Raw genomic sequence first — 21,870 nt, 5'->3', positions numbered from 1 at the left:
TGGAGGCCAGCTAGCGTTTGTGGGTCTAGGCGGAGGCTCATAGCTTGCGTTTTGGTGGTGTTGAGGGAGTAATAGGACAGCTCTCCGTATTCGGTGATGAGCTGCATAATGTTGTGTAAGGATTTGTCAGGGTTGGTTATATATAGCAGAATATCATCCGCGAAAGCGCTAATCTTTATGTGTTTCCCATGCCAGTCTACTCCCTCGATCCCCCTATGTGTTCGAATAGCTGTAAGAAGTGGTTCCAAGGCCAGCACATAGAGCAGGGGGGACAGAGGGCACCCCTGTCTCGTGCCATTCGAGATCTTAAAGGGTTGGGACAAGAACCCAGCTTGTAACACCTGGGCCGTGGGGTTTGAGTACAGGGCAAACATCTGGGTAATAAATTGTTGTGGGAATCCGAACCTCTCCAACACTTGCCTGAGGAAGGGCCAACCCAGGCGGTCAAAGGCTTTTTCCGCATCCAAAGCCAGCAGCAGACCCCCTGGGCCCGACCCCCTCATCTTTTCCAGTACGAGGGACAGTTTCCTAGAGTTATCTGTTCCCTGTCTCCCCAGGACAAACCCCGTTTGGTCGTCGTGTATTAGAGTCGGGAGGATTTTGCTCAATCTGGTGGCCAGGATTTTAGCATAGATCTTAGCATCAGTGTTTAATAAGGAAATGGGTCGAAAGTTTTTGCATTGGTCTGGGGGTTTCCCTGGTTTGGGCAAGGTAACAATCGTAGCCAGCAGCATCTCGGGAGGGAGCTGCCCTGTGTCCGCCGCTGCGCGGAAGGTCCGCACCAGCCACGGGCCAATTAACTCTGCGAATGATTTGTAATATGCGTTGGGTAACCCATCTGCCCCCGGAGATTTCCCCGCAGGCAGATGCTTGATGGTGTCTAGGACTTCCTCTAACGTAATGGGTTCGAGAAGGGCTGTGAGATGTGCGTCGTCAAGTTGTGGGAGGGGGAGCTTCTGTAAGTACGAGCGAATCGAGGATTCGTTCAGTGGGGGGATGTTAGGTTGGTCTTTTAGGTTATATAAGTTCGAATAGTAATTCGCAAATGCTTGCGAGATGTCTAGGGGGTTTTGTACCTTTTTGCCTTCGGTGGTGTGCAGATAAGATATTTTAGACGCTGCTAGTCTTGCCCTCAACCTATTTTCAAGATATTTAGTGGCTTTACCACTGTGGTGGTAAGAGGTTGCTTGCATTTTTTGCAGAAAGTAGGCAGTTTTTGTGGCGTTTAGTTCAGTCAGTCGGTCCGTCAGGGTCTGTACTTGATTAGCCAGTGTATTAGAAGGGTTTGTTTTATTTTTGGCAGTCGCTATAGCCAACAGTTTCTGGCATTCTACCTGTGATTCCTGTCTACATTTTTTTAGGTGTGATGCGCGTTCGATAAAGAGTCCTCTCACCACAGCCTTGTGTGCTAACCACACAGTTGAGTCTGACACCTCTCCCCCGGAGTTTGTTTGGAAATAATTCTCTAATTCCTTTTTTACCTGGGACAGGAATGTGTGATCTTGTAACAATGTTTCATTTAACCGCCAAGTCCCTTTCCCTTTAAACTGGAAGGAGTCAGAGAGCTCTAGATATACCGGGCTGTGGTCCGACCACGTTATCTCACCAATGTGACATTTCGAAACCTGTGCTAATGTCGCTTGGTCTACATAGAATGTATCTATGCGAGTGTAGGTATTGTGTACCTTGGAATGGAAGGTATAATCCCTTTCCCCAGGGTGGAGGACCCTCCAGCTGTCATATAAGTTGTGCAGTGTAAGGTGTGCAGTTAACGATTTACCCAAGGCTACCAAGTGTCCCCGTCTCACGCTTTGGTGTATCGCTGACGTGTCTTCCTCAGGAGAGGTAATAAAATTGAAATCACCACAGAGGACCAACCCTCCTATTTTTATTTTTTCAATTTGGTGCAGGAGGCGCCGGAGAAATGCCTCTGTTCCCGTGTTAGGGAAGTATGCTGAGACAAGTGTGTATGGGGCGTTATTGAAAAGGCCTATCAGGATAATAAATCTGCCTTGCGGATCAACCAATTTCCCCTGTTCTACAAACGCCACATCTTTGTGAATTAGGATAGACGTCCCTTTGGACTTATTCTCTGAGACTGCATGGTATTGAACCGGGAAAAGTTTGGTATATATTTCAGGGGTTTTGGTATTTTTGAAATGAGTCTCCTGGATACAGGCAACGTCAATCCCCTTTGTCCTAAGCTCTTGTAGCAAAAGTCGTCGTTTGCCTGGGGTGTTCAACCCTTTTACGTTATAGGTCAATAATTTCATAATGGGTTAATAATACTATGTAGTACCAAATGCTAGGGTGGACTCTATCGAACTGGAGTGGTGCCTTATGCGTGGTGGTTATTGTCAAGTTCTGGTATTGTTTGTGGAAATAAATTTTTTGGGTAGGTAACATGTGATCTGCATACCTATGGATGGGGTGGGAGGGGTAAGAGGGGTAAGGAGGGTTTAGGACAATTTGTGGGTGGTGTACCCAGTATGACTCCCAAGTGCAGAGTCGCGTTCCGCCGCCTAGCCAGTAGGTGCGGTTGGTGGGGGGGATGTCGGTGAACCCGTCTAACATGTCGGATATTCACCTAGGAACCTCAGAGCAGTTGTAACATCAACATCAATCAGTTCTTAAATATCTAAACAACTAACAACAGCGCTAATACAATTATGGTTCACTTTCCTTAAACATCATGTGAGCTATTTCAGGCAACATACTGGTCTGTCTCAGCCACTGCTGCTCAATCTGAACCCCGTTTGGTTAACCATGCGTAAGGGGCAGAGTCATAGTCTAACCAGCAGTGTATGTTTCCTATTTATAGAACTATACGTGATACAACTAGTAATAAAACAAAGTTCATGTGTCACCATAAGGCGAAGTGTCTTTGGCAATGTCTAGTTGTTCAGCTCGACATGCAACTGTGGAGTTTAAAGTGTGTGTGTGGCATAGTTACGTGTATCTTGGGTGCTTCATGGGGTCGACCACTCCGGCGACATTCTCGGGACTTTCGCTGCTTTAGGTGGGCCAGTGGATGGAAGTGGGAGCCCCCAGTCGCGTAGCTTGTGGATTCCTTGGGTCGCATCTGTAATCAGGTGGATCGCCTCTTGGTGGGATATTAGGAGTTTAGCCGGGTAACCCCAGCGGTACTTCACATTGTGGTCCCTCAGGATCGTGGTGATGGGCGCCAGCGACTTCCGAAACTGTAAGGTGGCGGCTGAGAGGTCTGCAAAAATTTTAATAGACTTGTAGTCTTCTGGCATGCCAGCGGTTCTGCTTGCTCTCACGATCTTCTCCTTAGCATGGAAGAAATGTATCCGCGCTATGACATCTCTCTCCGCCGTCGGCGGCAGGTGCTTTGGCCTTCTCAGTCTATGTGCTCTGTCTATGATCAATTGGTCAGGGTGGATTTCTGGGACGAGTGCCTGAAACAGGTCGGCCAAATAGTTGTGTAAGTCCGCATTTTGTATTGATTCCGGTATCCCCCGGAGTCTGAGGTTGTTCCTCCGTGCTCTGTCTTCTATGTCTGCCAATTTAATTCTGTGCTCTTCCAGGATATTATACATCTCCTGGATTTTATCTGCCAGGCTGTTGTGGGCTACAGCATACTCATCCATTTTGGTTTCTATCTGTGCTGTGCGGGACCCAATTTCTTGAACTTCTTTGCGGAGTTCTAGTGTGAGCTCCTGGAGCTGTTTCTTCATATTTTTCTGTATGTTTGCAGTGAATTCTGCCATCATTTCGCGGATTCCTCCCATCGTCAGTGGTTGTTCCTCTGATGTGCGCGAGGGTGAGGGGGAAGATTCCCGCGTTTCCTGATCGCCGCCATCTTGGGTAGGCTCCTGATCCTCTCTCCGCTTGGAGGCCGCGGTTTTTGTGAGGAAGAATGCCGCCCGATCGGTCTTTCCAGTTTTGGATTTTTGTCTCTGGGACATGGCTGACCTGTTCACTGAGCAGTAGGTAAGGCTGTAACTCGTGTTTTCGCTCGGTATACCGATTATTTATCGCTCTTTTGGTTCCTTGTAGTCGGAGCTTTCTCTACATGCGTCTGTTCAGCTCCGGTAGCAGGCCACGCCCCCCTGTTTATGTTATATTTTAATTGCTTAGAGGTTGATTCACAAAATAATACATGTGGTTAATTTACAAATTATTTTATATATAAAATATTTTACCAGAAAGGATACATTTTTGCTTGTTTTCAAGTATGTCATGGGTTTACAAAACATTGCATTGATACAATAGGGTAAAATAAAATACAAAAACAATATAAATACACAATACACACACAATTTAACATAGAACAGGTAAGAAACATATAATTAACCATGACAGGTGCATTAGGTTTTGAGATATGTGGAGAGGGATCTCTTAAAGAATTTTAGGCTTGGGGAAGATTTGAAAATGTGCGGGAGGTCGTTCCATAATTACAGTGCTTTGTAGAAAAAGGAGGATCGAGACGCTTTCTTTTTGTATTTAGGAAGACTAAATAAAGTGCTGATACTGAATCTGAGGTTATAGGAGGTGGGAACAGCCAGGTGGAGCCTTCTGCTCAGGTAGGGCGGGAGCTCCCAGAAAAGCTCTTAAACACAAGGCTGGAAAGATGAAGGGTGCGTCTGGATTCCAGTGACAGCCAGTTCATGTAATTACATGGTAGCACAAATCAGCAGAACGAGTTATACAATGTATTAAGCTTATTTAGGTGAGTTTGTGGTGAAGGTGCATATACTACATCCCCATAATCAATGATTGGCATCAGCATTTGCTGTACAATCTTCTCCTTTACTGTAGGGCTTAGGCAGGATTTGTTTCTGTACAGGGCACCTAGTTTTGGATAAAGTTTAGATCATGGGTCGTCAACCTGGTCCCTACCACCCACTAGTGGGCGTTTCAGGATTCCAGGTGGGCAGTAGGCATTTCCTCATTTTGAGAGACTGGGTGGGCGGGCGGGTGCGAGCCGGCGGTAACCCTGCGACCGGCTACCGCTGTCACCATTTGCGGCCCCGGCCCACGCTGCAAACCACCGGGGCCGCCGTCCAAGGGGTCCATCGGGTGGCCTATGCTGTCAGGGCCACCCGATGGATGTAGATTGTAAGGGGGCCCGGTCAGCGCTGGGCGCTTCAACAGCGCGACCGGGCTCCCTGTGATTACATCACAGAGCTGGGAGGAAGTGACTGCACGTCACTCCTCCCAGCTAACACACAGACTGCACAGGAGGAAGCAGAGGGAGTCAGAGTGAGAACTCTGATTCCCATCCACCTGAGCCACCACTGGTCCCCAGGGAATGTCACCCTCCTGCACCTAAAAGGTAGGAAACAGGAGGGTGACTAAAATATTTTGTGTGTGTTTGTTTGTGTGTATGTGTATTTGTATGTATGTCTTGTTTGTTTCTTTCTGTATGTCTGTATGTGTCTTTGTATGCATGTATGTCTTGTGTGTGTCTGTCTATATATGTGTGTATGCATGTCTTGTCTTTGTATGTATGTGTTGTATGTGGATGTGTCTTTCTGTGTGTCTTGTGTCTGTCTGTATGTGTGTATGTGTCTATGTATGTCTTATGTGTGTGTGTGTCTGTATGTGTGTGTGTGTGTGTGTGCCTGTCTGTATGTGTGCATGTGTGTGCCTGTCTGTATGTGTGTCTTGTGTATGTGTGCCTGTCTGTGTGTCTGTATGTATGTGTGCCTGACTGTTTGTATGTATGTGTCTGTATGTGTGTGTCTGTATGTGTGTATGTGTGTCTTGTGTGTGTCTGTATGCATGTGTGCCTGTCTGTTTGTATGTATGTGTCCTTGTTTGTGTGTCTGTATGTGTGTATGTGTGTCTTGTGTGTGTGTCTGTATGTGTGCCTGTCTGTTATAGTGGACTATAGTAAGTGGACTACCTAGCTCAGCCTTCCTACTGGGCATTGCTATAAGGAAGGTTAAAAAATAGAAAAAAGGGAAAAAAACGGTGGGGAGGGGATTGAGGAGGGAGAGGAGATGAGCTGACGCACAGATAAGAAATCATATTATGCGCAAACAGAGAAGTCATCTGAATATTACCGAAAGAGGAGACCTTTGTTTGTTCCTTACGAAAATCGAACCAGATATCAAATATTTAGTCTCGCAGCATCAACCTCAAGGATCTCATTAATTACTAGTAAAGGTCATTTCAATTTACTTTATTGTTTTCTCATTAAACTTTATAAAGTTAAAAACATTATAAACATGCATTAAGTAGAAATAAAAAGATAAATGTACGTACATTTATTTTTTTTAAAACACCCTCCTTTCTCAAAAATATTCCACACTTGCACAAAAACTTGTGCGCGGTAAGGACATTTTTCCATCAAGAAAGATGCATTAATGGGTGGTAGGTAGAAAAAGGTTGACTACCACTGGTTTAGATGCAAGTTTTTCTATATGGAGGCCAAAAGTTAGATTGGGGTCTAACAACATACCCAAGTATTTGAAAGAGTGGGCTGCGGTCAGTGTGCTATTTGATTTTGTTTTGATGGATAGATGGGAATTGTGTAATTTGTGTAATTTAGGTACTGTTCCAAAGATCATTGTGACCGTTTTGTCAGTGTTTAGGAAGAGTTTGTTTTTTGTGATCCACTTTTCTACCTCTGTAAACTGGTCTTGGAGCACAGCCTCAAGCTGCAGTAGATCGGATTTGCTCGCATAGATTACATGTTGTCTGCGTACATGTGTACATTTGAGGATTTGCAGACATTAGGCAGATCATTTATAAACAATGTGAATAGTAGGGGGGCGAGAATGGAACCTTGAGGAACACCACACGTGGCTATTTAATATAATGTCACTTCACCAGAGTGAACTGGCTAATTAATGACTTTAATATTGGATCAAACAAGTCACTAAGGTCTCACCAAACTCCAGATTTTCTCTTGGAAACTCCCATTTTAAATCATATTCCAACACACTGAAATCAATGTAAATGTATTCATTATCGGAAGGTCCAACAAATTGTATCATTTGTAGCTTTCTTTCATACTTGTGTTGCTGTTTCCAAAAAGAGAATACAATCAGCAAATAGGGAACAGCTAGACAAATGTTATTGATTAATAATTTTAATGCCGGATTTACGTTACCTTTTGGCACTTCTTGAAAACCACGATGATGAAAATGACAAGAAAACTGCCAACTGATAGAGGCAAAATAAACTTATTTTCATCCATTTGGAAAGATTTCACCTCTGCAAAATATATAAAAAGGATAAACAAAATTATATGTCTAAAAATATATCCAACAAAGTTAAAAGAAAGCAAAAACATTTTATATAATTTGGTAATCGTTAACCTCTAAATAAAAAAGGTTAGGAAAAACTAATGAGAACACAGTGACATGCCATCCATCGAGGAGGGGATTAAAAAGCATATACCCACAAATAATGTGATAAAGAAAGATGTAACACAACATGCTAGCTATTTGTACATATTGGATACTTTCTATGTTTCATCCGAATCAGCTAGCAGTCTGGAAAAAAACACAATTTCTCCTGGAAATGAAGACACGTGTGGCTCCACACACTTCCCACCCAAATACCATCTCAAATTCGCAAATTCTACCCATGTCACAGACAAGACCACCTCTATTTAGGCAACTGAGTACTCCATGTGGATTGCTTCACAAAGCTCCATTTATCAAATCCACTTCCTCGTCTTCATAACAAGAATAAACAGCTGTCTGATAGAATATGTACATTTTCAGGTATGTATATGTTACAAATATATTTAGTCATAACTTCAGTAAAATTTACTTATGAAGGTACTTCAGTAAAATTAATTGATGAAAATTTAGACGGTATGTGTAAATCTGGGCTGTGCTTTTTGTGGTGTTCAAAGCTACATCTCTAGGTTAACTTAAAGAAATTCCATAGACTTGTGCATTGTAAGATTTTTGGGTTCATCTGAGCTAAATTTTTTGAATTAAAAAAAACAAAGCCTATGGTGGTCAATATGCCCCCCACTTTTGCGCAATTGAGGGTTTATAACTCCCCCATACCCATAGTGGCTGCCAGCTGTCATAAAAGACTAGCAACTGGGCCATTGCCAACCTAAACTCCCAGTGCCCATAACTGTCGGCATCGAGTGGGGGCTTCCATTTAAAGAACGGGTGGTGGACAGACGACTGTCTACCACCCTGTGCCCCCACAGTGGGACTATTAAATAAATAAACTGTTAACCTACTGAAATAATCTACTGTTAATCTACTGAAATGTTGTTCAGGAAAGCAATGACCGGATTTTAGCAGAGTGTTATCCTATCATGCCAATGCCCACACAAAAGTAACTGACCAACTATATTTATAGTAGTTCCATTGCCTCATCAAACATCTCAGCTCTTAAGGATCATCCATGATCAAAACCACATTCTGAATTAGGGATAAGGAGTATGAGATTATTTAACTATAGACACCCAACGTAAAACCCACTATGTAAAACTTAGAAACATAGAATGTGGCAGCAGATAAGAACCATTCAGCCCATCTAGTCTGCCCAATTCTTTAAAATACTTTCATTAGTCCCTGGCCTTATCTTATAGCTTGGATAGCCGTATGCCTATCCCACACATGCTTAAACTCCCTCACTGTGTTAACCTCTACCACTTCAGCTGGAAGGCTATTCCTTGCATCCACTACCCTCTCAGTAAAGTATTACTTCCTGATATTATTTTTAAACCTGTGCCCCTCTAATTTAAGACTATGTCCTCTTGTTGTGGTAGTTTTTCTTCTTTAAATATAGTCTCCTCCTTTACTGTGTTGATGCCCTTTATGTATTTAAATGTTTCTATCATATTATCCCTCCTGTCTCGTCTTTCCTCCAAGCTATACATGTTAAGATCCTTTAACCTTTCCTGGTAAGTTTTATCCTGCAATCCCACCAAACTACAGAACACCAATAATTAATACATATCACCACCTAGGGTATAAATAAAAGAAAAAACTATTTTATTTCATTTTTTTTAAGTGTAACATAGCAGAGGCGCAATCTTTATTAAATGGTATCCATTTATTTTTTTAATTTAAAAAGTTTATAGGAAAAATAGTTAGGGGACCAAACTTCAGAAATGAGATACTTTCTTACACTGATGTTCTAAATCACAAAGTACTGTTAGATAAATTGTCCAATATAATAGTGGTTCTTACCAAGACTTTTGAAATATGTAGTTTCACAAGATATCCCAGCAGAGTTGTTGGCACAGCAGCAGATATGTAATGACTGGGTATGATTCTTAGTGTCCAGACTGCTTCTGACTTCCCATAAGTGAGATGTTCTTATTATTGGCCCATATGTTATTCCATGTAAGATATGTTCTGTGCAACTTCAAAAAACAACATTATTAATATGAGATAAATTTACAAGTACACCGTAAGTCACTTTTACTCTATATAAAAGTATAGACTATATAAAATAGCATAATGGCTCATGTAAGCTTTTAGATTTTCATTTTAAAAAAAAATATATTTTTCTTTCAATAATATGTATCCTCAGACAAAGATGACAGTTTAGTCTTTATTATTTCAGTTTTATCAGCAGAACTATTTAACGTGTATTGTGATTTTGCTCTGTGTCTTTTATTTTAAACTGAAACAGAAATGCATATTGCTCTGATTATTTAAAAAAAACAACAATCACAAAACCAGAATACAAACCACGAAATAATGATCATAAAAAATAATACTTTATAACAAGCATTGAGTATTATTATTATTATTATTATGTTGTTATTTATATAGCACCAACAAATTCTGCAGCTCTTTACAGTGGGTGGACGAACAGACATGTAGTTGTAACCAGACAAGTTGGACACACAGGAACAGAGGGGTTGAGGGTCCTGCTCAATGAGCTTACATGCTAGAGGGAGTGGGGTAAAGTGACACAAAAGGTAAGAATAGTATTAGACTAATGACAGACAGTTGCAAGAGAGGAATACAGTACTAACATCCACTGAGTAGTATATTAGGTGATGAGCTGGTAGCTTGTCACAAGAAGAAAAAAATTGAAATCAGCATGAGTCCCAGTTCTCAGAGTGGTCCCAGATTGTTTACTCGTCATGATTTAACTACAAGTAGGTACAAACTTACTTGAGATCGCTATCAGTAGCTCTTTTCCAGATCCAAATTGGAACAGGGTAACCGTAGGCAACACAAGTGATATCATCTCCCATCACCGTTGCATAAACCTCAGGCTTTTCTGAAATAAGTTGATAATGGAATACACTTCAATAAATATCCTTTCTGATGTAAAAAAAACCCCGAGTATTTTACATTGATGATTGTTTTAACCCCTTAAGGACACATGACATGTGTGACATGTCATGATTCCCTTTTATTCCAGAAGTTTGGTCCTTAAGGGGTTAAACCAAATTAAATATTTCCCATAAATTGCTTCAAGCTAGCTAACAGATGTAAAGAAAATAATAATAATAATAATAAGGCGACAATGATTTTCATCAAATTTCTACCAAATTAAAATCATGATATAAGAAAACAAAAATATTAAAAGCTGACATACCTCCCTACACTACACTACTTTACTTTTAGGGGTGTGAGCTGGGGAGTGGCCTGGGGCAGAGCTGTTCTGAGAACTTTTAAGTGACTTACTAATGGCAATTTTTCAAATAAAATGTAACTTAGAACAAGAACAAAGTGTCTTGTTTATACTGGCTGTTTTCCTAAAGACATTTATTGTAGTTTAAAGAAACATTACTGTGTTATTGACATGGAACTCAGTAAACATTCAAGAATACTCCGCTACTATAAAATATGGGCATTGGGATAGAGAAGAGTTATGGATAGATTTGAACCCAAAATAGGGACTGTCCCTCGTAAATAGGGATACTTTGGTAGTATGTACTTAAACTATCGGGGCTAGAATATTTTTACCGTAGCTACTGTATAAATAAAGACGGTAACGTTTTATGCTTCTGGAAGAACTAGTGAATGGGGAGAGAGTACAACACAAATTGTAGTATTTTGCATAACATTGCATAGTGGAATGGGGACTAATTTATTTAGTGATGGATGATGGTACAAATGAACAATCTAACTGTTATGTTTAAAATGCAACATATGAAATTGGTGAATCAATATAAATAGGGTCTCAGTAGGTTTACTCAGTCCCAATACTCATTGAAGCAGCTTTGAACTTTTCGTCCATATGGACCTGAGAGGTGAAATTTGCATCTCTGTTTGGCCAACCAGCCTCGTTATTCCCTTATATTCTGCTATGTCACATTACTTATAGTTTTAAACTTCTTGAAGGAATGTGTTGGTAAGGTAAGAAAGACCTTTGTTACTGGAAGCACAGATTTCATTGTTCCTTCCAGGTAAAATACCAAACCATTAATGTTCCCATTAATATATTTGCCACACTAAAACTTAACATCATGACATTTTGCAAAGTAAGGCTTTGAATAAATTTCAGATTTTTACAATAACCTTTTTTTGTTATTATTTTAGTATTTCAAATGCTTTATTGAGTTTTGTAACAGCATATGGTCTCAGCATATGTGAGACTCGCAGGTCTCTGTAACCAAAAATAACAATGTGGCCTCACAGGGCCTGGTAACCAAAATCAGTGATTGGTACAGGTAACGAAAATGAAGCAAGCGTTAACATCATCAACGTGGTATATATCTACTCAGGTCCCGTGTAATGCTTATGTGTTTTCCTAATGCGGTGAGGTTTAGTTATCTTATCGTGAAATTGTATCAGGCCCTCATAATATTACAAGTATGCCCACAGTGTTGCTTGCCTCTTTTAGTTTATTTCTCATGCTTTCTATAATTATTCTTATTGCTTTAGTGGGACGGGCTATGTGTGCCCTAAGTCAGTTGTGTTTCATTGCTTTGGTAGTGATTCTCGTGATGAGAGGTAAGTATGTGCGTTGCTGTATTGCCCTTGGGAGTGCTTCTCACCTCTTCGTTCCCTTATACCCCTGGTTACCCTTAGGTAAAATCTGTGCTCCAATACTGATCCAGGTCTTCTCCTGATGTGAGTTTGAGTCTTATGTGTTTCCCTCCCTTCTCTAGTTTCCCCTCCCCCCTGTCTTAGACCCTGGACTTTTTTCTGTATTTATGAGTGCGGCCCAGCGGCCCGAGTTCCTTGGTTCTGCTCCCCCTTTTGGCCTTTGGCCCCTGTTATTTCTGTTTGTTTCCACTAGGTGTGCTTGTGAGCTACCTGTTTAATCTTCTATTCTTTCCTTTACTCCTCTATTTCTGTTCATCTTTGTAGTCTATAACGATAACGCTAACTTAAATACTATCTGACCTGTGAGGTATAACCTATGCCTCCTTTTCCTAGAGTGTGCTAATCCACTTTCTTTTTCTGTGGGCGGGTCTGGGCGACTTTTCCCCTGTTCTCCCGTCTGTCACGGTCTATCTCGCGCTATGCGGAGTTTCCCCGGTTATCAGGTCGTCGCCCCCCTTGTTGTCTCCCGATTTCCCCCCCCCCTCCCCTCCTGTGGGGTGTATGTTCTGGTCTTTTCGTCCGTCCGGTAGTAGCTGTTGTGTTGTCTGTCTGTTGGTGTATGTGCTTTTCTGTCTCCTTTGGGTGGATTCCAGTCAGGGGGTCCCATCTTATCTCAGCGCCCGCCCTCCTCCCCTCCCCGCGCCCCCAGGGCCGGGGAGGAGGAAGATCCCATAGGCCGGGAAGCCCCAGGTAGAGGCAGGGGAGTTGGGCGGTCCCCCCTTCCCTGCCGCCCCGCGTCCGCCCCCGTGGGTCCTCGTCTCTCCGTCCCGTCCACCCCCGCCAGCCATCTCGTCCAGTGGTACCAGATTTGGTGGTATTTTTGGGCCCTGTCTGTCTCTGTCATGATGAGCTCTTCGGTTTCTCGAATGTCTTCCACCCGTCCGATCCAGTCCCTCATAGTTGGGATTGTCGTCTTTTTCCAATGGTTGGGGATAAGGCTGCGCACCGCGTTGATCAGGTGCGGAATCACGTTTTTTTTTATACCTCGTAGGCGGTAGTTCCGTGATATGTAGTAAGTATACCTCGGGTTTGAGGTCAATGTCCGCCTCCGTTATCTGGATGACGGCTCTGTGTACCTGTTCCCAGAAGGGTTGGATGTTCTGGCATTGCCACCATATGTGGAACTGAGTGCCAAGTTCCTTCCCACATCTCCAGCATTCGGGTTCACATTGACATCCCGCTCTTGTAAATCTTTCGGGGGTCCTATACCAATGGCTCAGCAATTTGTACCCTGAGTCTTGATATTTCGTACTAATCGAAGATTTATGGGTGTTTTCAAATACGTTTTGCCATTGGTCTTCCATCAGGGGGTGTCCTATGTCCTTTTCCCAGTATCTGGTATAGTATGGTAAGGCATTGTCTGTTCTGTCTGGGAGTATCATTTGGTATAGTTCCGAGATGCAGTGGGTCTCTTGGTCGCACATGGTTTCATAGACCGTCAGTGGCCTGGTTGCCGATCCTGGGTTAGGGATGGAGTTAATGAAACTCTTCAGTTGGTGGTATCGGTATTGGGTCAGGAATCCTTGAGGGTCCGGGGCTGGCAGGTCCGCTAGGGGTTTTAATCCGCTGTCCGTGTTTACATGGTGTATTCTACACTTTATCGGAAGTCCCAGCGCTGTCAAAAACTGCGGTGACTCTGCCGGTGGGAAAAGCGGGTTCCCCGCTATGGGGTACAGTGGGGATATCTCCGGCGCTAGATTTTTCCTCTTGGCCAGCTTCCTCCAAATGGCTAACGTGGCTACAATAGTTGGGTATTCTCGCGGGATCACTCCCTCCGTCCCCTTCGTCACCCATGGTAGCGCCGTCAGTGGGGTTGATGAGAAGCTCCCCTCTATTGCTATCCAGAGCTTTCCTGGTGGGGCCTGGGTCCACTCCACTATCCTCTGTAGATGTACCGCCCACCGGTATTTGGCCAGATCCGGCAGTCCCAGCCCCCCCCTCAACTTTGGACGTGTCAGGATCCCATGGTTCAGGCGCGCCTGCTTCCCTGCCCATACGTACTGGACAAACGCTCTGCGAGCCTTGTCTAAGAACTCTCGTGGGACGTCTACCGGTAATGTCTGTAGGAGGTATAAGAGCCTCGGAAGGGCGTTCATTTTCAGTACATTAATCCTCCCCAGCCATGTGATATGTGGAAGTGTCCATTGTTGGAGGTCCCTAAGGATCCTGTCCAGGAGCGGTATGAAGTTGAGCTTGAATATGTCGGATAGTTTTTCTGGTATGCGTACCCCCAGGTATCCGAGGGCATCTGTGCACCATTGGAAGGGGAATGCTGAGCGAATCCTCCTTTCCGTGCAGGAGCCACACCCTATGTTCAGGATTTCAGATTTGCTGTAATTTATGTTCAAATTTTAGTAACTGCGGTATATTCCAAATTCTTTCATGATCTCCTGAAGAGATGACTGCGGTTCCGTAATCGTGAATAGGAGGTCATCGGCATACGCCGATATTTTACTTTCCCCCCATGTCCCTTCTATGCCCCGTATTTTCGTGTTGGCTCGTATCGCATTTAAGAACGGTTCCAAGCTGAGGACGAACAACAGGGGCGATAGGGGGCATCCCTGGCGCGTCCCATTCCGTATATCGAAAGGCTGGGACAGTACGCCGTTCACCAGGACCCGCGCCGCCGGGTTCCTGTACAAAGCCCTGATCCAAGCCATCATATATGGTCCGAAGCCCACTTGCGTCAGCGTCTCCATGAGGAAGGACCAATCTACCCAGTCGAACGCCTTTTCCGCATCCGTCGATATTAGTAACGCCGGGGTAGTACGCCGTTGAGCTGCGTGCACCAGGTTAATCACTTTCACCGTGTTGTCTCGTGCCTCTCGGTTTCGCACGAATCCTACCTGGTCCGGGTGTATCAGGACCGGCAAATGTGGCTGGATGCGGAGCGCCAGAACCTTTGTGAAAAGTTTCAGATCGACGTTCAACAGGGAGATCGGTCTATAGTTGGCGCAGTCCTTCCCGTCTTTCCCCTCCTTTGGCAGCACCATCACGTGTGCCATGAGTGTGTTTGGTTCCAGGTAGCCTCCTGTTCTGATCGAGTTGAGTGCCGCCGTGAGGTGTGGTGCCAGGATTTGTGCGTATGTCCTGTAGTACTTGGCGGTATATCCATCCGGGCCCGGACTCTTCCCTGCTTTGGCGATCTTAATTGCCCCAAGTATTTCCTCCATGGTGATGGGCTCCTCTAGGGCATCTGTCTCTTCCGCAGTCAGTTTGGAGACAGTGTGGCGCGACACATATTCCCGCTGCCTCTCCCCTATGGTCTGGAGCTCCCCTTCCTCGTGTCCTCCTATTGGTGGTAGTTGATATAGCGCGGTGTAGTATCTCCTAAAGGCTTCTGCTATTGTCTTAGGGGTCCGGTGGGCTTCGTTGTCGTACTGAATGTATCCAGCATTTTTGTCGTTTGGCTCTCAGTGCTCTAGCGAGCATTTTGCTGCACTTGTTTCCGTATTCGTAAAATGATTTCCTGGCCAACTTAAATTGGAATTGGATCTTAGTCATGAGTTTAGATTGTAGATCCGCTCTAGCTGCCGTCAGGCGTTTGTATGTTTCGTCATCCATCGTAGTTTTGTGTTCACTTTCCAGGTCTGCTACTTTTGTGATGAGTTCCGATATTTCTTGTGCGCGGAGCTTTTTTTGGCGTGCGCCGTGTTGGATCAGGAGGCCTCTGATCAGACATTTATGGGATTCCCACACCATAGTTGGGTTCGATCCTTGTGTGGAATTTGTCCGGAAGAACTCCGACAGGTTCTCAAGGATGTCGGCTTGTATTGCGGGTTGTTCGAGTAGCGTTTCGTTTAGTCTCCATATCCACTGCTTCTGGTTAGGTCTCGGGTGTTTGATGGTAATGAGCACCGGTGCGTGGTCCGACCACGTCATCGGTGGTATCCTAGCGGAGAGGAGGTTGTCCAGTGTTCTATGTTGCAGAAAGAGGTAATCTATCCGTTAGTATGATTTATGCGCCGTCGAATAGTACGTGTAGTCTCTGGAGTCGTGGTTTAGTGTGCGCCAACAGTCCATGAGTTGGTGTTCATGGAGGAGGGTTTTAACGCCTCGTATAATGTGGCTTGGGAGTGTCGTTGTTCCGGACGATGTATCCATCTGTGGTACCAAGGGGACATTCAGGTCCCCCCCCAATACTAACGTGCCCTCTGCAAAGCGATCCAATGATTCCAGTGCCTTTTTCAGGAAGATCTTCTGTCCTTTGTTCGGCAGGTAAATATTTGCGAAGGTAAATTTCGTCTGGTGTATGGTTACCCTGAGGAACAGGTATCTTCCCTGGCTTTCTTTCTGTTCCGCCTCCATCTGGAAGGGTGTCTCTGTTGAGAAGAGAATCGCCACGCCCTTGGTTTTGGATGAAGGGTTATTGGCAAAAAATCCCTGTTGGTAGCGTCGGTCGGAGAATCTGGGTGCTTGATTGTCTACGAAGTGGGTCTCCTGAAAAAAGGCTACCGACACTTTCAGCGCCCTGAGTTCCCTGAGTGCCCTTGCTCTCTTTTGTGGGGAGTTGAGTCCCCTTGCGTTTATGGTGTAAACCACCATACCCTCCTCAGTCCCTCCCCTCCTCTGAACCCTGGGAGCGCTGCACGGCATTTTCCTGCCGGCTGGCTTGTGTTTCGGTTGCGTCTCCAGGTGGCAGTAGGCGGGGGGAAGTGAGGGAAGACGTGGCAGAGTTAGGAGGGGAAGGGAAGGAGAGACAATAAAAAAAAAAAAAAAAAAAAGGTGGGGGGGGGGAAAAGGGGGGACGCCAAGTGCAGTCGCGCGACGCTAGAGGCCTCTAGTCCGATTCCTCCTCTATGTCTACTTCGCCTCCCCCTGGGTCCCTTTGTGGTGCGTCTGTCGAATAATGTGTCGTCTCCCTATGACCCTTAAAGGGGCTATGTGCCTCTGAATTTCGGTGTGAGTCGGGGTTAAGGTGTGTCCCTCCTCTACACTTAGGTCCAGGTATACGGCAGTACGCCCGTGGGGTAGTGTCTGTGTTGTCCGTAATGGTTGTCCGTCCCCCGTGCCCTGTCTTTCGGATTCGAGAAGTCAGAGTGTCCTTCTACTGGGTTATGGTCTGTGGGTAAAACTGTTCCCTTGTGGCGTATCTCTGCCTAAGTGTGTCATCCATGGATAGTGTGGTCATTTCGTCTCGGAGCAGTCCGTCCGGTACCGTCTGGTGTCCGTATTGCTCTCCCTGAGTATACAACTGTATCCCCTCCACAACTGTATCCCTTCCGTTCCTCCTTTCCTCTTCCTGTCCTCCCTCTCCCTTCTGTCCCCCCCTCATCCCCGTCTCCCTGTGTGTCTCCTCTTGGCGGAAGGCCCCTTGACTATGCTAACTAAGTCTGAAGTCTCCTTTTCTCCTCAGTCTCACTGCTGGCGTACATTCTAAGGGTGTTCTGCTGAGTGTTGGTGTTAGAATGTTTTGTATTGCGTGGGCTGGCTTCTGTGTTCCCTGGTAGGTCCCCTGGGTTGCATCTCCTTTGCGTGTGTTTTTATTATTATAGTGTCGTTTGCGTGGCTTGGCAGCTTATCCCGAGATGTCTTGTCATCTGGTGCCTCCTGTCCCCTACCCCCCACGTCCTCTTGTGTGCGGTCTGGGGGTTTAGATATTGCGCTCCTATCCCGCTCCCTTCCTGTTCTTTCCACCTCTCAGAACCCTGCTGGGGGGGGCTGTGTATGTTTGTACCTCCCCTCCGTGAACCGCTCTAAAACATGTCTGGTCAGGTCAATTCCTTTCCCTCATAGCAACTTCCATTTAAGTGTTTAGATTCATCTGTCCCCTCTTAAATTTTCAGGTATTTGACAGTTTTCTTTGTAAAAGTGAACAGCAGTAGTAACACCCTATGGACATTTCCAACCTCCTTCTCCCTCCCACTCCTCCGGTTCCGATGTATGGTACTCACTCCCGTCTCCCCCTCCCCCCCTCCCCCCTCCCCCCCTCTTTCCCCCTCTTTCCCCCTCCCCCCTCCCCCCCTCCCTCCGTGTAGGCCTCTGATGGGTCTCGAGGTAAATTAGCTATGTCAGCCGGTTAGGCGTAATGTAATCTGGTGTTGGTGGCGCCAATGTCTTATAGGGGTGCGTGGCAGGTGCTGATGGTTACATAATGTGCATAAGCCAATTACTTATTTTGTCTTAAGGGGAATCATATAGTAAGTCACATTTTTTAATCAATCATAATGTCCCAGTGTCCCTGCCAGTTTTCGGGTAGTCACAGTCCATTTACCAGTCCGCCGCCTGTATCCTGGTGGCTATTTCTCCGGGTTGGCCTGGGGGAGTGAGGAGAAGTCCGTCCCACTCACCCCCTCTGCTTGCAATCTGCGGTTCACCGGTTGTCCCGTGTTCCTTTCGTTTAAGGGGCAATTTAGCCAGTTCTGGATCTGTGTGTCTGGAAGCCCTAGTGCCTCTAGGAAGGGGCGGACGTCGTCAGGTGTGCGGATGGTGGCTTCTGTATTACCCCTATTACGTGCCGAAAGGGCAAACGGGAACATCCATCGGTAGCGGATATGTTCTTGCTGCAGCAGTAGTGTGACCGGGCGTAGCGCTCTTCGGGTCTGGAGTGTGAGATGGGACAGGTCATTAAACAGCTCTACTATGTGGCCTTCAAATCTCCATGTTCTCTCCGTTCGCGCCCTCTGCATTATATCCGATTTCAATTGGTAATCTTGTAGTCTGCAAATCACATCTCGTGGCGGTGCATCCGGTGGTGGGCGCGGGCGCAGGGCCCTGTGCGCTCTGTCTATTATCATCCGTGCCTCCGGTGGCCTGCCCAGTAGCCTATTGAATAGCCGGGTGAGTATCCCTCTCAGGTCTTCCTGTTCAGGGGTTTCCCTAAGGCCTCTCACCCTTATGTTATTTCTTCTGCTGCGGTTGTCAAGGTCCTCTATATGCATGCGCATGTCTGTTATTTGCGCCGCTTGTTGCCGGGCAGCAGCTGGTTCCAGGCCTTGTATCTGGGCCCTCTGGTCTTCCAGAGCGGTTACGCGGGTTTCCAGCGTTGATATCGACGTGCGGATCGAGGTGACCTCGGCCTGAAGCGTACCCTTCACCTCCTCCACCATCTGTTGAAAGTCTTCTTTCTTAGGTAAGGAGGCAAACAGAGCATACCAATCTGGTGTCAGCGGTGTCAGGGTGTCATTTGCCGGTACGGATTCCGCCTCCGACACACTTGAGCTGGGAGATGCCGGCGCCATGTTGGAGGCCTCGAGGCTTGCCGCCAATATTGCCGGTGTCTGAAGGTAGCCCCTGATCGAGGCCGATGGGGGTCCCCCCTGGGTTCGAGGAGTCGAGGGGGTCATTTGGGAGCGTTTGGTGCGACCCATGGATGGCATTTATCGCTTAATTTTAGCTGTATTAGGGCATCTGGGGACGGAGCTCTGTATTTAGGCAGCCATCACCGTCCAGCGCCAGACCACGCCCCTCTTGTTATTATTTTAAGCTGTGTAATTCAAACTACGCCATTATCCGAATACTAGACCCTGCATTATTTTTGTATCGCTAAGTAACATAATTGTTCCATGAAACATAGCCTACTAACTTTCCTCACCATACTTGCCGCTCCCTTACTTTGGTAGCTAGCACTCTTTCATTGGGAGTCTAGTCCATGCTACTCTGCAAGCGGACGGTTAATGTAAAAGAAAAACCTCTATTTAAAAACAAGGTTGAAGCTAAAATAAATAAATATATAAATACAATTTCCATTTAAAAACGATTTCAGCTGCTACGCACAAGTGAATGCATACCTCAAACTCATTGAAATATTTAATCCAGTACTACCACGCAATAAATGAAATGCCATCTCATGCATAATGCATGCATTGTCTTTTAAATACAAACAGATTCACAGGACTGTAATAAAAAGTTCTATTTTATGTATTGACTCAGTAATCTTCAAAGGAAATTCAATAATTAACATAAAGAGCATATGACAATGACGGATATACTCACGCAGAATATTCAACGTAAAGGTTTTGTTTAGGCGCATTTCGTCATTTTCTATGTAGAATGTATAGTTTCCCGGTATGTGTTTGTGATCACAATATTTAGATATGCTGTTAGAATGAGAACGACATGTTAGATTACATTTCATTCGCAGATGGATAAGCATTATCACCTAGAATGAACTACAATAGTCTCATTATCACAAGATGAAACACGAACTTTGGAGAAAAGTAATACAGACATCAAGTTAACACAATGAAGAGTTGTAAACTCTGGTTGGACACCTTACTGCTAAAACAGCTGTTGGATAATAGAGTAAGCAACTAAAGAAAACGGGAAACATTCAGATTATTATTATTTTATTCTTTATATAGCGCCATCAGATTGCGTAGCGCCGTACAATGGAATCTTGAATTGGCTGAAAAAATGGAAAAAACTCAATAGAGGTCCTAAAGTAGAAATGCTCTAAAATAGTGAAAATAGATAAAAACAGGTAAAAATAAGGAAAACAATAAAAGCTTAAACTCAATAGTATAAGGCTGAATCAGAGAAGCCAACACAGGTTGTAATACAAAGCCAGGTTTTACACCAAAGCTAAAAGACACAGTAACGCACAGATACCATGAGAGGGCACGGTACACAGTCTAGTTCTAGATTATATAGACATATACTGATGGTCATTAAATTAAAGCTTCATAATGTAGAAGAGGGTTCTATTTTCTAATTAATGTTCCGGGCATTATTAATTCTTGAGCAAACCCTGGCGATTTTGGTCATCATAACAAAAATGTGGTGTAGACTCATTTATCAATGTTTGATTTAAAGCTAATTAGCACAAAGGTGATAAATTGTAAGGACTTTTCATAAATATACTTTAAATCGTGTGATTCATTTAATCTATTGGTTATAGAATTTCACAGCAGAGGAAACATTTCTGCCTTTTCCACTAGTTTGGACTATATGGTAAATTGGGAAGCATGCAGTTCACCGTGTGTCATTCAGAAAGACATTCTGCATTAATAATAATAATAATTAATCTTGGAGATTAAGTGGTTGTGGTGGTTAGGGCTAGGTGTTAGGGGTAGGGGTTAGAATTAGGGTTAGAGGTTGGGTTAGGGATTGGGATAGGGTTAGGGGTTAGTGTTAGGGAGCCTTACAGATGTGTAAGTGGTTGTTGTGGGAAAGTGCATCTGATTTATGAAAAGTGGCACAACAAGAGAGGGATGCTTAGGAATGTCCAAATTGCCAAAGTCCCGAATTGCTGAAGTCCCGAAGAGACGAAGTTCCAAATTTCAGAAGTACCAAACCGAAGTGCCAAATTTTTTTACTTACCCGAATTTCCAAACCGAATTTTTGCCCATGCACATTCCTACTCACCTATATCTGTCTCCTGCTGGGCTATACACCTCTTAGGAGAGACTATGCAGAGCTAATAATGTTGGAATATATCAACTACATAAAACAAGAGTTAGTTTGTAGCCTAAATATCATTTCAAGCACACAATCTGGAACCTATGGGTCAGCCACTAACTTTAAGAATCTCAGAATCTTATCTGCCTCCAGAGACAAATGGAGTGATTTTATGTAGGTTAAGTGAGTGGGTGGGAGTATTGCTCAAAAGCTACAAAATATTACCAAGGATAATTGTAGGCATATTCAATCAGTATATTGCTAAGCACCAACCATATAAATGAAAAATGTCTGCTCTCCACTTTTTAGGAGTCTAAAGTCTCACAAGGGTGCATGCCATCTCTGACTCGAGCTCCTGAAATGAATCCATCTTGATTCACAAGTGATCTTCTAAAGCTTTAAACAGTGCTTACAATCAATGGCTAGTCTTTCAGGTGGTGGAGTTTTAATCTAAGATTTATGTGCCTATTGTTTTCCTTTATTATCTTTCTTTTTCTATTTAACTAAACAATGTCTGGTTAAGTCTGCATCCAGGTACTATAGTACTCAGTGGTCTACTGAA

At 44.4% G+C, this 21,870-nt stretch overlaps 1 protein-coding gene across 1 annotated transcript in view; it reads right to left on the bottom strand.

Annotated features, from left to right (window-relative positions):
- Positions 1-21,870, bottom strand: part of FLT3 (fms related receptor tyrosine kinase 3) — a 111,302-nt gene that overhangs the window by 21,108 nt on the left and 68,324 nt on the right. Inside the window, exons 10-14 of the mRNA XM_063439292.1 lie at positions 19,905-20,008; positions 10,083-10,191; positions 9,144-9,319; positions 7,088-7,191; positions 6,866-6,998 (exon numbers count right to left, since the gene is read on the bottom strand). Coding sequence (XP_063295362.1) covers positions 6,866-6,998; positions 7,088-7,191; positions 9,144-9,319; positions 10,083-10,191; positions 19,905-20,008 — 626 coding nt within the window. The remainder of the gene's footprint in view (positions 1-6,865; positions 6,999-7,087; positions 7,192-9,143; positions 9,320-10,082; positions 10,192-19,904; positions 20,009-21,870) is intronic.

The sequence above is a fragment of the Pelobates fuscus genome, chromosome 1 (genome assembly GCF_036172605.1).
Source record: "Pelobates fuscus isolate aPelFus1 chromosome 1, aPelFus1.pri, whole genome shotgun sequence".
Taxonomy (NCBI): Eukaryota; Metazoa; Chordata; class Amphibia; order Anura; family Pelobatidae; genus Pelobates; species Pelobates fuscus.
Note: the sequence above shows the minus strand (reverse complement) of the source record. Positions and strands in the feature narration are given on the sequence as shown.